Below are 15955 nucleotides of genomic sequence, written 5' to 3'. Positions count from 1 at the left end.
CTTTACTGATTCTTGGCCCTGCTGGTGGCACTTAGGACTAAAGAGACTGCTCAGCCCTGGTTTAGACAACACTGTGATAGAGAACAATTTGTATATTGCCTTGAGGCCCCCACCCCGACCTAGACTCAAACTACCCTTCATGGAGTCTTTGCATGACTGAAAGGTATTGGTTTTCTGGAGCATTCATTATGAAAAGAGATGTGAGCTTGATTTGTCAAATGATTTAACATTTCAGTGACAGAGATGCCCCGTGGATAGGCCATTTTGGTATGTGTACTGGTGCTCCCTGCATTGGGTTTTGAAATTATGAATGGCACTGCCATCATTGTCCCATCACTTATTTTGACCATGACATGCAAGAAGCACTAGGCACTGTGAACCTCTCCAGACAGTCACGCATGCTGCTCCCACGTGGTATTTCTCCAGATAACACAGATGGAAAAATGTTTTGGTGTGAGATTGATGTGCCTGCCTTGATCGGCCAAATCATTCCTGCCATTGCTCCTAGGGCAAGAGTGCAGTTTCTTCTTTTTGTCTGAGGGCGTGTCATGCTGCATCCCAGATGCAGTGTTCTTGGTTTTTGGGACTGCTGCTTCAATAGAAGCTTAGAATTTCTGTACAGTACAGTTGGGCCTCATTCGAATTAGCTTTTGGAATAACCTCCAAATTTGTGTTCTCGTGATTTGGTTGAACCGCTGAATTGCTATTTCCATTGATAATAAGGTATAGTAGTTCCAAGAACCAGGAATGTGGCTTTGAAAATGTAATTGTTAGAATTTTGTAAGAGATTGCAGGCCAAATTATTTTTTCATTTTTAGGAGTGTGTGAACCAGTTTTGGGACATGCTGGATAAAGTAGGTGACATTTTTACTGCTTTACCATTCAGTAATTCGGTTTGGGAAACCTTCAAGCTGGTAGTAGCAGCAGCAGCCATGGTGTTTCTGGATGTAGAAGCAGTTCACCTCAATTCACTATTTTGCACTTTTAAGTGTGGAGCCAGCCTGGTGGTTGATTTGGATACTTCCAAACTGGTTCTCATATTCCCCTGGCATACTGCTACGAATGCCCGGGCTCAGCCCTCTCAGTGTATTTTTGGTGGTGTAATTTAGAATTACAGGTGTGCAGTAAATCAGTTATTTTTAATGAGCCTTAAAATGTTCTTGTTTAGAGCTCCCCTGTAGTGGTTAAATTAATTACTTTGCTGTTTAATTAAATTATTAGCAGTATAGGATTGTGGGTAAAGTGACTCATAAGAGAAAGGTAATCTTTTTATGGTAATGCTTATATTCAGTATGTGAGGTCTAAAGAAATTTACTGTGTTTACATACATATGAGTCCTTAAGAAATACTCTTCTTCTTATGTGCTTTTAAAAAGACATTTTTATTCCCGTTTTGGTATACAAAAAATGTTTAAGTGGTTAGTTTACATCTGAAATATTTACTTGAAATCTGTTGCCGATAAGTTCTAAGTGTTTTGAAGACTATACACAGGAAGAACTAGCAGATAGAGGCACTTACAACCCTAAAAGTATTAGTCTCAAAATAATTCCAAAACACAGAGATTTGGGCTGTCGTAATCTAAGCACTCTTTATCAGTCTACATTTTAAGGTCTGATGAATCTTAGCCTTGTTTCAGGAAATGAGTAGAACAGAACTAGAATTAGTTGTCCTCAACTGAAATTTTCTGTTGTAGCACTGTCTAATTGCAGCCTCTCGGAACTAAAGTAGCTAGCTTTGAGAGGCCAAGAAGGGAGCTTTTTTTTCTAAGGATACTCCTGGGGGAGATTGTCTGACATGTTCCTCCCTCCCTCTTGATCCTTTTGCCATCTTTCATACCAGCTGCATATTCTCCAGCTTTAGTTTTAGCATTTAGCAGCATTCTAAGATTTCCTATTAAAAATCCACATAGGAAGTGAACTGGTCATTTATGCCTTTGAAAGTGACTTAACAGGCTACAGCTCCCCAGTTTGTATCCTGACAGGTAAAGGGATATGCACTTTTTTTTTTTTTTTTTTTTGAGACGGAGTCTCGCTGTGTCACCCAGGCTGGAGTGCAGTGGCGCGATCTCGGCTCACTGCAAGCTCCGCCTCCCGGGTTCACGCCATTCTCCTGCCTCAGCCTCCGAGTAGCTGGGACTACAGGCGCCCGCCACCACGCCCGGCTAGTTTTTTGTATTTTTAGTAGAGACGGGGTTTCACCATGTTAGCCAGGATGGTCTCGATCTCCTGACCTCGTGATCCACCCGCCTCGGCCTCCCAAAGTGCTGGGATTACAGGCTTGAGCCACCGCGCCCGGCCAGGGATATGCACTTAAAGTGATTGACCATAAGGACTGGGTGGAAAAAATAAGATTTCTGTGAGAAAAGGCAATCTTAGGCTTTTAAACTTAGTGTTGTGCTACATTTGTTTGAGACCATCAAGTCCTGTGTGAGTGGTGGAAGCTCCTTGCTGGGCTGCTTCTCCTGGCCTCACCAGGCAGCCGGCAGCACCCAGGTGGGGCAGTGCCACCAGAGCAGGACTGAGCTGCACCTGCAATGAGTAAACAGAGCCCAGGTTGAGGAAGGAAGGTCGGGGATGTAGTTTACCCTCAGTCAATCCCAAGTTTAGCAGCAGTCAGTTTAACTTGTGTAAGCAAAGATTTCTTTTAAGCACTTAATCCTTCTGTTAGTATTTAATGCACCACGTTAAGTAAATTTCAAATTGCAGCTGACAGAAAACTAAGGCCCAGAGGGCAAGTGTAGTCCATTAGAAAGCCTCCATCTTGGCTCCTGGAGATAATTTGCGTTGTGGGTCTATTAGGCAGACCTGTATTTTCAGTTTAAATGAAATCCCTACCCAGTCTACTTGCTCCTTCATATTTTCCTTTGTTGGAAATGCAGCCTGCATTTTATTTATTTTGTTTTTGAGATGGAGTCTTGCTCTTTCTCCCAGGATGGAATGAAGTGGCGTGATCTCGGCTCACTGCAACCTCCGTCCCCTGGGTTCAAGCGATTCTCCTGTGCCAGCCTGCCAAGTAGCTGGGATTATAGGCACCTACCACCACAATTTTTGTATTTTTTTTGTATTTTTAATTAATTTTTGTATTTTTAGTAGAGACTGGGTTTCACCATGTTGGCCAGGCTGGTCTTGAACTCCTGACCCCAGGTAATCCTCTTGCCTTGGCCTCCCAAAGTGCTAGGATTACAGGCCCGGCCACAGCCTGGATTTTAGAAAGGCCTGTTATGCTAAAGCATTCATATGTGTGAATACTTACGTTGAGCCCCAGCAGTGCAGCCTGTCTGGCTTACCCTGTGTGGTCTCTAGTGTTAGGGAAGCAATACCGTTCTGTTGTTGCCACGCAATTAAGGAGGAGCATGGGCTCTGTCATTTCCTAACATGTCCGTAAGCCAAGTCGTTGTGTGGAATAATTATTTTGACATGTTTCAAGGTGTCTTTGTATTAAAGAGCGTGCATGTGTTCTGTGCACTCCGCTCCCCCGATAGAGTGGCAGCCTGAGAATTGACCGTTATGAACGGAAGAATGTTTGACAACATGCCTGACTTGCAAGCCCTGCCAACCCCTGTTTAAAAAGAAAAAAAAAAATTATAGGCCTTATCACATATGAATTCTCTTCAGTGAAGCTTCGGCCTCTGCATTCCCTCTTTTTTTTTTTTTTCAGACTTGAACAGTAAATGGGAACACAAAAACAAATACTCACTTTGCTAAAGGTTTGTGCAGGAGAGTGAGGTCACAGTAGCTGCAACGGACCACCTCAGTTCTTTTTGGGTTGCTTATCTGCTTATCCTCCTACTGTGTTTTAAGAATGAGGCAGTGTTTTTAATAATTCACTTAAATGTTGGTCAAAAATGATTTCTTAGAGCATATTAAATAGAGGTAGATAACATTTGGTGTTAGATTTTTTAATGTGTTTTTTCATTTCAATATTTTGATGTTTTGGGCTGCAGTAGAATTTGTCTTAGCAGCCTACTCTTAGGATTCCGTGAAATCCATCCCTGTTTACGCAGGGAGAGGAGCAACCATATTTTTTATTAATAACTGCGAGTGCCGTTTCTGTAAGACTACTGCTACTGCCAAGCTGTCACCTCTGCCCCTGAGTCCTGACTGTGTGATCTGCTCTGGATGGTTTGCTCGTTAAACTTCACTTCATGGAATGTGACCAGACTGTGTTTACTTGGCAAATTTTGCCCTCCCATTCTTGTTGATAGTTGCGCTGACTACATGAGACAAATCTTTGCTTTGCTATTGTAGAACCAGAAGGGAGGTGGTCTTTTAAAGGCTCCATTTTCCTGTAGGAAAGTATGAATTAGCAGCTGTTGCAGATCCCTTAACACTTAATTGGTGGTCTCTCAGGGTAGAAGTTGGAATTTTATGAGTTTGTGAGGAGCATAATCATTACTGATGATCTCGGGAACAGCACTACTCATGCTGGACCCTTGGGTGACTGCTAAACAATGATACCATTTGAGGTAAAAAGAGGGAGAACATTTTAAGCAAATTTTTAATACAAAGGATTGAAGTCAGGTGTGTTATTACTAGACTAGACTGTTACGTGGAAAAAGTCCTAATTTCTAAACCTCTCTTTTTGTTAAAGTGGTTATGGCCATGGGAAAAAGTTTGGTTTGGATTTGCTTGGTTTCTGGGTTGCACTTACAGCTTTTTGATCACATGTCTTATGGACACAGACTAGAAACTTCCCATGCAACAGGATTTGAATTTCGACCACATGGTTGCAGCTCTCTTGAATTAATTATTGTGAGTCTTTTATTTTTTTAAAGGTTACTAGGTGGTAGTCATAGCTGGTAGGGAATAAACTTGGGGCCTCTTCAGTCACTATTTTGACATTATGTGGCATTTTCATCAAAGTGGAGACAAGGGTTGGTGGTCCTTGAATGGCTGCTGCTCTTGAAACAAATGGCTTTTAACATGGCCTCAGGGCGGCCGCATTTTTGGAACTGCTTTGGTTTTTAAGGGTTAAATAAAGCTGCCTTGTACAGCTGTCCCTTGGCTGTGATCATTTTTCAGTTTGCCCCACAGGAGTGCATACTCCAAAAGTAAATTGTACTGATCCCTCCTATTTCCTTCTTCATTTCTTTGCACTGATGATTCTCTCTCCTGTTTTGTGCAAAGTGTGTGTTTAGTTCTGAAACATTTCAGGAGAGGACAAAGAGGGTGAGGCTCTACATGTAACCTTTGAACACTTGGCTTTCTTGCATTCAACCAGTGTGCAGAGCCATTAATAAATATGTCCTTCAGATCTTTATAAATTTTTTGTAAAGTAGTTTTATCTTGTTTTTCATTAAAATTTTTTCTTCCTATAGCCTCATAATTTTAATGTCCTTTGAACAAAAGAGTTGGAATAGGCAGGACTTGTTGAGGCCGTTAAGCAGGTTATTTTTACCCTTTTACTGCTAAACCAAACCGATCCAGAGGACAACAAAAGCCCATTTTTTGACTTTGGAGAGTCTGGTTAGAGATAGTTTTCTCCAGGGTAACACTTCACATTTGTTTTCTGTGTGCCATCTTCAAGTTCAGCAGCCATTTTGGTGGTTGTCTTGATGGATTCTAACATCTGGTCATGGTGGTCATGAATTGGCAATCCAAACCTTGAGGAAAATCTGCAGAAACTTTCGAAATGCTTTGTTTTCCCTTTTGTGTAGATTAGAATCATGTGAGTCTATTTAACTGTTTAAATACAAAATCTGAGCCCTAAATTTGAATTTATTTGTGTCCTTTAATGGGGAGGTTTAGAAAGCAGCAAGAATGAAGCCTGGCCTAATTCACTGAAGAGAATCCAGATGCTGCTCTGGTTTTGTGATCTTATTATATTCAAACATTCTGCCTCTACAGATGCGGAGCCTACTGCTGTGTGCAGGACCAGCTATAAAATTTGTGGGGCCCAACACAAAACGAAAACAAGGGCCCTCTTGTTAAAAAAACTAAGAATGTCATAGCAGCAATAACAGCCTTGAACCAAGCTCAGGGGGCCCGAGTGCGGGGCTCTGTACGATTGCACGGGTTGCTCACCCGTGAAGCTGGCCCTGCGTCCGTGTGTGCCTGTGAGCTTATACCTTCGCATACGTGCGTCCTTGTATTTATAGCATGTGAGCTCAGCCCGATGGCATCGCAATTTGTATGCATTTCACCTACTTGCCACCAATGAGAGTGTATGTGTAAAACTTCCTCCCTTCCCCAGAAAAGTAAATCACGCAGACTTCTTTCCTATAGATTTGGATTGCCTCTAGTCATGAATGAGTCTTCCAGACAGGGAAATTGATATGGAAATCTGTGGAATAGCTTGTTTGTGGTGGGAGGAAAATCAAGGACATATTGTTAACGTGTTTTCACCTACTTTTACTGCACACTTGTAATGCCTAGTTCGGTGGTTTAGAGAATATGGAGTGTTTCTGGGCTTTCTTATAAGGCAGAGGCTCCATACAAGGTTGCTGATGATTGTTCTAAATTCCCATTGTTTTCTTGGCTTTTCTCCCTTGGTTTATGTGTCGTCTGGAAACTGATTTGTAGTTGGTGAGGTAACATACGTGGAGCTCTTAATGGACGCTGAAGGAAAGTCAAGGGTAAGTGTCTGAGAGAATTTCTTCTGTGGATTTACTACATGAAAAATGTAACTGTATGGTGGCGTGGAATCGAATGAAATCAGGAAGGCAGTGAGTGCTCATGTTACAGTAGCTATGTTTGATTTTGCCAAACATTTGAGTGGGGTGGGAGGGGATTTGCAAACGGGAGTCCCGCTTTTCCAAATGGCTGGCCAAAGAGCTTTTTGGTATTCTGTTTGGATGCCCAATTTGGATAACTGGGGACCAATAGCAGCATTGTCTCTTTGTTAACAGAGGAATTGGCTGTGTGTGAATTATGCATGGAATTTTAGCGGTGGTATAATTAATGTAAAACGTGTGTTCTTGTCTAGAAAATGTTACTCTTGGTTGTTTGCTGAATTTGAAAGTTGTGTGAACCAAAGATTCCGAAAAGTTGCCTTTGTGCCAGTAAATTGTAAACCAAATATTAAAAACCTGAATGTTCAAAATTGGCCTAGTTTAAAGAGAACATAAACTATTTTCTGTCGTGCAATAGAATGGCTTAGAATAATCAAAAGGTTGAGCTTAACTTATGGAAGGGATGGATTTAGGAGGAATATGGTAAGGACTCGATTGAGTACAGAGGAAAGCAGATCTAAAGTTGGTGTGATTTCTTGGAGACCCTGAATTTAGGTCTGCTTATTAAACGTCAGCAGCTCTAGTGCAATGCTGGTAATGCGTAGGAGAAGGAGATATTAAGGAGCCCAGCTTTTAACAAGGAAGGCGAGGCGAGGCACTTCTGTCAGCTTCCCCTTAGAAGGGTTCATTTTAAAAGACTTTGTGACATAAATCATATTTTTAATTGGTTTGTAACTGTCATTGGTATTTACTGTTTTTTCTCTTCTTTTTCCCCTTCCTTGCTCTTCTGACTGGTCTCTGGCTTCCTCCAAAGGGATGTGCGTAAGTATCGTCTAGTTACTTACTGGTATTTGAGCCTTCTAACTTGTAGGACTGGTTTCACTCGACTCGTTTCCTTTTAACTCTATAGTGTTGTTGAATTCAAGATGGAAGAGAGCATGAAAAAAGCTGCGGAAGTCCTAAACAAGCATAGTCTGAGTGGAAGACCACTGAAAGTCAAAGAAGTAAGCTCTTAACACTGTGAATACTGTGTGTAATTGTTGAGTGATCCCACTTTGGAACAGGGAAAGACGGTCATGGTCCCAGACGGCATTTTACAAAGCAAGTGCCAGCCTGTTGTTTCTAATGAAGAGTGTTGGTCACAGCCTACAGCAGCCATTCCCTGCAAGGACTTTGGGGTGGTGGCCAAGCAGATCCTGGGTGGCTGCTGACCGCCGTCTAACATCTGTGATTTGTCTGAGGCCTTGTTGTCTCAGGGACTCTTAAACTGTGAGCCCGTGGGTTTGTGCCATTAAGTTTTACTCCGTCTAAACCTTCTTGTTGGCCCATCTTGTTTCTTTTTTTTAAAGTGAGTTTGTTCCAGCCTGGGCAACATGGTGAAACCTCATCTCTACAAAAGATACAAAAATTCGCCAGGCATGGTGGCGCATGCCTGTAGTCCTAGCTACTTGGGAGGCTGAGGCAGGAGGATCGTTTGAGCCCAGGATATGGAGGTTGCAGTGAGCTGAAATCACACCATTGCACTCCAGCCTGGGTGACAGAGTGAGACCCTGTCTAAAAAATAAAAAATAAAGTGAGTTTGTTATTCCTCAAACCTGCTTTCACATCTCATCTGAATCAAATATATTCCTCGAGGAAGAAGGTTTTTTGTTGATTAAATTCCTCTTGGCCGGGCGCAGTGGCTCACGCCTGTAATCCCCAGCACTTTGGGAGACCGAGCTGGGTGGATCATCTGAGGTCATGAGTTCGAGACCAGTCTGACCAACATGGTGAAACACTGTCTCTACTAAAAATACAAAAAATTAGCTGGGCGTGGTGGTGGGTGCCTGTAATCCATCTACTTCGGAGGCTGAGGCAGGAGAATCGCTGGAAACCAGGAGGCGGAGGTTGCAGTGAGCCGAGATTGCGCCATTGAACTCCAGCCTGGGCAACAAGAGCAAAGCTCCGCCTCAAAAAAAACATCCCTCTTGATTTCTTTTCACCTCTTCTCTTGGGGAGGAAGATGAGTAGATTGAGAGTGAAGCGTCGTAGGGTCTAAGGTCTCTCACATGTTATGGTGTCTTTTTTAGTGCTGATGGTGGTAAATGACAGGACAGAGAGTTGAAGAAGAGAGTCAGTACAGAGCTTCACAGACCTTCCCAGATGTTGTTTCACTGTGCAGCCCTCACACACATGCCTCCAACACCTGAAGGACTTGAAGGATGGGGGTGCTTGTGTGGTCTAGAACTGTTTCTCAAACTTCTGGAAGCCATTGACGGGGTTTGCAGAAATTACAAAGCCCCACTGATGAATTAGTAAGATTCAGCTATACCAAGCCCACGAAGCTCTAATTTCAGTCTGGCAGTTCTACATATATCAGCTAATCATGTTTCCTTCCCTACCCTGCTTTTCTTTTTTACTTAGTTCAGTTGAGAGCTATGTTTTTAGTGCTATATTTCATGCCTTTTCTTCCTTTCCTGTTCCTTTAGCTGGACTCTTCTAAGCTGGTAGTTGAGTTCATTTGACTTTCTTGTTAATAGATTTGAGAGATGCTTTCCAAACAACCTTTCAGTTTCTAAGTCTTGAGAATATCATTTACTGTGCAAGCATGGTTTGCGTTGTCACTGGGTCAAACGTAACACCATTTGTGCTTGTTTTAGGATCCTGATGGTGAACATGCCAGGAGAGCAATGCAAAAGGTGATGGCTACGACTGGTGGGATGGGTATGGGACCAGGTGGCCCAGGAATGATTACTATCCCACCCAGTATCCTAAATAATCCCAACATCCCAAATGAGATTATCCATGCATTACAGGCTGGAAGACTTGGAAGCACAGTATTTGTAGCAAATGTAAGTAAACAGAACCATCATCTAAAGTAGAAAATAACTTTATGAAATGACCTTGTCAATATGTTATAAAAGTAATTCTGACATTTGAGAAGAAAAATATAAAGAAGGGTTGTGTTCTTGATTTCTTTAAAAATCAGCCGTATAAGTAGACTTTGTCTGCATTCCTAAGTCACAAGCTTGACCATGGTCTCATTGGGGCTGTGATTCCTGAGTTTTGCAGGTGTTTCCACAAGCAGTAACCGAGTCTGCATTCTCCGTTGGTTTATTTGTGCAGTTTTGGTGCAGAGTAAGAGTGTACGAGCAGAAGTGCACTGACACCTTCCTCTTATTGTGTCTGGGGTGAATGATACCTCCACCATTGCAAGGGGAGATATTTTTAGAAGAAAGTAGCTTGGGTGGGGTGGGGTATGGTAAAGCTTATCAGGGAAACAATTTTTTAAAAATGTTCAGAAAATGAGTATTAATTTGAAGTATGAGGTGACTTAAGTTTCTGAGAAAAGAAACCATATATTTAAGTACAGTTTATTTACAGTGAAGGCCAGGCTTTATAATCCTATTTTAAAATTTCCATTGCAGTTGATTAGTTTTTGTGACATTATTTCCTAATACTTTTTCCAACCAAAGCATGTCTCATTCACATAGTAAAAATGTGTTTCTTAAGACGTTTACATTGAGGTTTTTACCCCGTTCTTTCTCGATTAGCTGGATTATAAAGTTGGCTGGAAGAAACTGAAGGAAGTATTTAGTATGGCTGGTGTGGTGGTCCGAGCAGACATTCTTGAAGATAAAGATGGAAAAAGTCGTGGAATAGGCACTGTAACTTTTGAACAGTCCATTGAAGCTGTGCAAGCTATATGTATCCTTCTGCAGGAATTCAACTTGTGAACAATTTGACTTAAATTGCTGTGTTAGTAATGTAGGTTTGTGTGAGGAAGAGGTGACTGTGTATTAATGTTTTTTATGTGACTAGGGAGAATGCATTACTGTGGAATTAAAAGGTTCTCTGGGCCGGACCGGGCATGGTGGCTCAAACCTGTAATCCCAGCACTTTGGGAGACCGAGGCGGGCAGATCACTTGAGGTCAGGAGTTCGAGACCAGCCTGGCCAACATGGTGAAACCCTACCTCTACTAAAAATACAAAAATTAGCTGGGTGCAGTGGTGGATGCCTGTAATCCCAGCTACTCAGGAGGCTGAGGCACAAGAATCGCTTGAACCCGGGAGGTGGAGGTTGCAGTGAGCCAAGATCGGGCCAATGCACACCACCAGCCTGGGTGATAGAGTGAGACTCAGTCTCAAAAAAAAAAAAAAGGTTCTTTGGGGGTGGAGTTGATTCAATACAGTGTGGATAGAGGGGATGGTTAGAACATGGGCATATGCCCATGAGTGGTCTTTCTACTGTTTTCAGAAGAGTCTAGGTTTGAAGGAGGAAGCCCAAAGAATGCACCACTAGAGAGAAACTGGGTTGTTATTTCATGTGTAATACATCCTTATAGGATTACTCACTCTCTCCAGTGAGTAGACATGATTTTGGAAGAGGACACTTCTCCTTGACCCTAGGCTTAGCCTAGAGTTTTAATCCCGTGGAGAGTACCCCACAGGAGCACATTCATGCAACTCAGACGAGACCGTCTTGGCATGTCTTACCCAGAAAGCATGGTCCTTCAGTTTAGATAGTGGTAGATGCCTGGCCCATTGGCCACATTCAGAGAACCTTGATGCCACTGCTTAAGAGGATGGTTTGGTGAAATTATAAGGTTACAAATGAAGCTTCACACCTGAGGAATAAGCAGAAGTTGTCTTGTCCTCCCGCCGGCTTTATTTATTGTTCCTTTTATGTTTATTGTTGAAAGTATAATGAAGAATTGAAATTGCTCATAAATTCATCACTTAGAGGAACTGGTAGCAGTTGGAGTATTTTTCTTTCTTTCTTTCTCTCTCTCTCTTTTTTTTTTTGTATTTCTCTTGTGCACATTTTTAGAATTGCAAGAAATAGCCTTAATTGTAATACCAGCTATGTTCAATGGCCAACTGCTATTTGATAGACCAATGCACGTCAAGATGGTAAGTCAGTAGGATCTTTCTGTGTGATATACTCAAGGCTAGCAAAAACATGGAATTAATAAGAATGTACACATATCCACTATAAAATATTTATGGATTAGTCTAAGTTAAATAAGGTGCAGTATGTTGAGTGAATTTGTGAGAGAAATAACATTTTGCTGGTCGGGCATGGTGGTTCATGCCTGTAATCCCAGCACTTTGGGAGGCTGAGGCGGGCGGATCATGAGGTCAGGAGTTTGAGACCAGCCTGACTAACATGGTGGAACTCCGTCTCTACTGAAAATACAAAAATTAGCTGGGCGTGGTGGCACGCACCTGTAGTCCCAGCTACTTGGGAGGCTGAGGCAGGAGAATCAACTTGAATCTGGGAGGAGGAGGTTGCAGTGAGCCAAGATCGTGCCACTGCACTCCAGCCTGGGCAACAGAGTGAGATTCAGTCTCAAAAAAAACAAAACAAAACATTTTGCTCATGGCAACTCTTGACTGCATTAGATATTTTTCCTTTTGCACAGTTGACTGTTAATGGCACATACAGGTAGTCACCTGGGTATCCTGGTTGAGCAAGTGATCTGTTTCAAAGAATAGTTATGTATGTGGGGTTCCAGTTTTTCAGAGTATTACAGTATAATGTTTGGTTAGCATCAAATCTTTTGTGAACATAATTAAGTCATTGATTCAGACAGCTCTTAAAGGTCTGTTGGAGCATTTCAGTCTTAATAAACATTTGCTCTGCCGTGGCTGTGCCAAAGATAATAGTTACTACAGGCATGACTGGAACATGCTGGGGGCAATCTAGTCGGGGCTCAAATTCAGGAAAAAGATAAAAGAAACTATAAAGCAATTTTTTCATTACTGTAAATAGAATAGTTAAGTTTTTTGAATAGATGATAGATTCATATGACTCAAAAGTCAAAAAGCATGAAAAGATAGCGTGAAGATAGTGTGAGTCCTACTTGGACTTCTTGCCCAGGTCCCCATTATCCCCCACGATAATATCCATATGTCTTTTGATCCTTCACCTTGACATAAAATAGGAAGCACGCTCCACATACCTTTCCACCCTTGCATATTACTCCATGGCGTGGATAATGTGTTTAGCCAGTCCTCTCTTGATGGGGGGCCATTTCAGTCTTTGGCTGTGGCAAACACTGCTGCACTGGATACTGAGATTTATTCGTTTTCTTTCTCTTTCAGGATGAGAGGGCCTTACCAAAAGGAGATTTCTTCCCTCCTGAGCGTCCACAACAACTTCCCCGTAAGTGTTTCAGTGATTAGGGCTGAGAGTTTGAATTTGAGTTATACTAAGAAACAGAAAATTACCATAAAGTTTCACTTGAACCTGTGCCAGGTTAGCCCTCAGTTCTCTTGGCCAATTCTTTTCTATAGATTTTTCAGGGCGAGAAATGAGCAGAGATTCACAATTTGAGGATATTGTTAGGATTACCTCGTGTTAATCCTAGGATTGTAATACCAAAATGTAGAGGATGTGGTTAGGCATTTTGAAAGTGTCCTGGGGAGGGAAGAATCAGAACCTGTGAAGGGAATAAAAACCAGGCTGCACTCTAATTCAGAAGATATTGGTTAGTCCCATGTGCACTAGCAGTGCACACTAGATATCTACACAGAAATTCGTACACAGTTGTTTGCAGCAGGATGACAGACACATGCTGCGGTGTGGATGAACCTTGATTTCATCTACAGGAAATGCTCCACATAGATAAATGCATAAAGGCAGAAAGTAGATTAGTGGTTGCCTGTGGCCAGGAAGGAGTAAGTGGGGACGGGACTGCTAATAAGGTTGGATTTCCTTTTTGGGTGATGAAAATATTCTGGAATTAAATGGTAGTGATAGTTGCCTATCTCAATATACTAAAAACCACTGAATACTTTGAGTGAGTTTTATGGTATGTGAAGTGTCTTGAACAAATAATTTCTATGCAGAGGGGAAAGGGATCGGCTATTTGTGACACCCAGGTGAAAAATCTGTCTTGTGACAGGGAAGGCTAGTTGATGGGCCACCACGTAGGTAGAAGTGGCAAATATTAGTGCAGAGTCCTATGTAAGCCGGAGACGGGAAGCCAGAACCTGAGTGCAGACAGCAGTGGGACATTTCAGGGAGTCACTGGCACAGGTAAAGCCCTCCTGGAGAAGGAAGATGGGTGAGGGTGAGAGGCCTGTGTGTGCTGTGCTGCGGGGACCTCCACCAGGTGGGTTGAGGGGGCCTGGTCTGGAGCAGCAGCTCAAGCTGAGGGCCCTACTCACTTACTGAGTTGGATGGGAGCCCAGGCCAGAGCACCTTTGCAGCGTAGCATTAAGGCAGCATGACAGATGTATCTTGAAGGGAAATCTGTGGCTTCATGAGAAGGCTCATCTGTTGAAAGTCAACATTAGTTAGAGAAGGATTACATTTCCTGGACATAACATACTCATTTCCCAAATAAATTGTCTGTGTGCTCATCTGAGCAGCGGTCACCCTGGACCGTGGTAGTGGCTGTTGTTGACTCTTGTTTTGGATCAGGAGGTGGAGCACACTGCTCCAGGGAGCCATGGCTCTTGGTCTCCCAGCCATTTCAGAGGCTTGACTTCAAAGCCTTCAGTGTTTTGAGGAGTAAGTAACCTTGGTGATCTCTTGCTGCTGTTGCTGTGCAGTTAAAGATGGAATGTTAATCAGGTTAAACGCCTGGGAAGTAGTGGCAGGTTTTATTTACTTTTTAAATGAATTTTGTTTTCTTTCTTTCCTTTCTTTCCTTCCTTTCCTTCCTTCCTTCTTTTTCTTTTTCTTTCTTTCTTTTTGATGGAGTTTCACTCTGTCACCCAGGCTGGAGTGCAGTGGCGTGGTCTTGGCTCGCTGCAACCTCCATTTCCTGGGTTCTAGTGATTCTCCTGTCAGCCTCCCGAGTAGCTGCGATTATGGGTGTGCGCCACCATGCCAGGCTAATTTTTGTATTTTTAGTAGAGATGGGGTTTCGCCATGTTGGCCAGGATGGTCTCGAACTCCTGACCTCAGGTGATCCACCTGCCTTGGCCTCCCAAGGTGCTGGGATTTCAGGCGTGAGCCATCGTGCCTGGCCTTGTTATAATTTTTGAAACCTTACCTGGTTGTAGTTTAAGCCTCAGATGGTGGTTACCCCAAATATTGCAAGTGTCAGCTCTTTTGGCTGTTTCCAGAGACCAGCCTGTATTTCTGTGTCCCTGTTTGTGTTAGTAGAGCATGGAGTTGAGTGTGGGCTGGGTATCCAGTTGTGGGTTAGGAAGCTTTGGGGGAAGGAAGATAGGTTCTTTGAATACATACATTAGGTTCATTGTTACTAAAACCACCCAGATTCAGAGAGTAGCGTACATCCAGGATGTTGATTGGCTGGTTTGCAACGTGTTTTTTCATGAGAAACGTCCTTTGGGCTACTAGGGATTGGGCACATTTGTGCTGCTTGCCACCTGATGTCTTGAGTCACCTTTTTTGATCAGTTCTCAGTCCATGGGTTAGTGAAACAAATAGGCTCTCAAGAATCTTAGTGTGGGGGTTGTTAACTTTCCCCTGTGTTGGTTTTCAGCCGCCTTTGTTGTATACACACATATCCCAAACGCCAGAACAAGGTTCTGTTTCCAAATGTGCTGATGTTGAATTTTGCATTGGGCCCTGGGGTCACTGGTGGGTGGGGGTGGGTAGGCTGGAGTGGATAGCTGCAACTCACTAAACAAAGACTCTTTTCCTTTGAGGGTCAAGGTTTGCTAAATAGGGGAAAACTAAACTTCTTTCTCTTTTCCTTCCAGATGGCCTTGGTGGTATTGGCATGGGGTTAGGACCAGGAGGGCAACCCATTGATGCCAATCACCTGAATAAAGGCATCGGCATGGGAAACATAGGTCCCGCAGGTGAGAATGATAGTGCACCTTGCTTGGGGTTTTGGGGAAGTGAAAATTATTAATTATTGGGGCAACTGGACTTTGAGTAGTTTAAATGAAATAAATAGTTAACTGGGACAAAATTCCCTCCTATTCATCTCTGCCTCATTTTTAATAAAGGCAGTATTTTGTATTTTTATCAAGTTGAATCCTTGTTTAAAGTCATTATACTTTTTCATTGTAACCTCACGACAACCTTCTAAGCTGAAATAGTTGTGCCATTTGATAAGAGGAGGCAAGCCAGAGAGTTGCTCTTGCTCAAGGTCACACTGTCAGTTAGTGACAGGCTGCAGGTCTCCTGACCACAAGACCATAGCACTGCTGCAGTACCCTGAAAAGTGTCTTACCAAGACCCCGTGGGCCCTCCTGGTGTTTGCACAGCTGCTGTTAGAGAGCTAGGGGCATTGATAGATGCAAAAAAGGTAGAGAGGCCAGGCGCGCTGGCTCATGCCTGTAATCCCAGCACTTTGGGAGGCCGAGGTAGGCAC

General features: G+C 42.9%; 1 protein-coding gene and 1 long non-coding RNA gene across 4 annotated transcripts in view; both read left to right on the top strand.

The window, feature by feature from the left end:
- The window catches only part of LOC126942911 (uncharacterized), a 600821-nt gene that overhangs the window by 81105 nt on the left and 503761 nt on the right, over positions 1 to 15955 (top strand). The window lies entirely within an intron of this gene.
- The window catches only part of HNRNPM (heterogeneous nuclear ribonucleoprotein M), a 42982-nt gene that overhangs the window by 11093 nt on the left and 15934 nt on the right, over positions 1 to 15955 (top strand). For 2 of the 3 annotated variants that reach the window (XM_050770323.1, XM_050770322.1), the window contains exons 3-9: positions 6522 to 7492; positions 7581 to 7674; positions 9310 to 9501; positions 10204 to 10357; positions 11515 to 11564; positions 12759 to 12819; positions 15336 to 15437. In XM_050770323.1, coding sequence (XP_050626280.1) covers positions 7597 to 7674; positions 9310 to 9501; positions 10204 to 10357; positions 11515 to 11564; positions 12759 to 12819; positions 15336 to 15437 — 637 coding nt within the window. In that variant the 5' untranslated portion in view covers positions 6522 to 7492; positions 7581 to 7596. The remainder of the gene's footprint in view (positions 1 to 6521; positions 7493 to 7580; positions 7675 to 9309; positions 9502 to 10203; positions 10358 to 11514; positions 11565 to 12758; positions 12820 to 15335; positions 15438 to 15955) is intronic. The other variant, XM_050770324.1, reaches the window with a different exon arrangement.

Source organism: Macaca thibetana, chromosome 19, assembly GCF_024542745.1.
Source record: "Macaca thibetana thibetana isolate TM-01 chromosome 19, ASM2454274v1, whole genome shotgun sequence".
In the NCBI taxonomy this organism is placed as follows: Eukaryota; Metazoa; Chordata; class Mammalia; order Primates; family Cercopithecidae; genus Macaca; species Macaca thibetana.
This window is presented reverse-complemented; position numbering and strand designations above follow the sequence as displayed.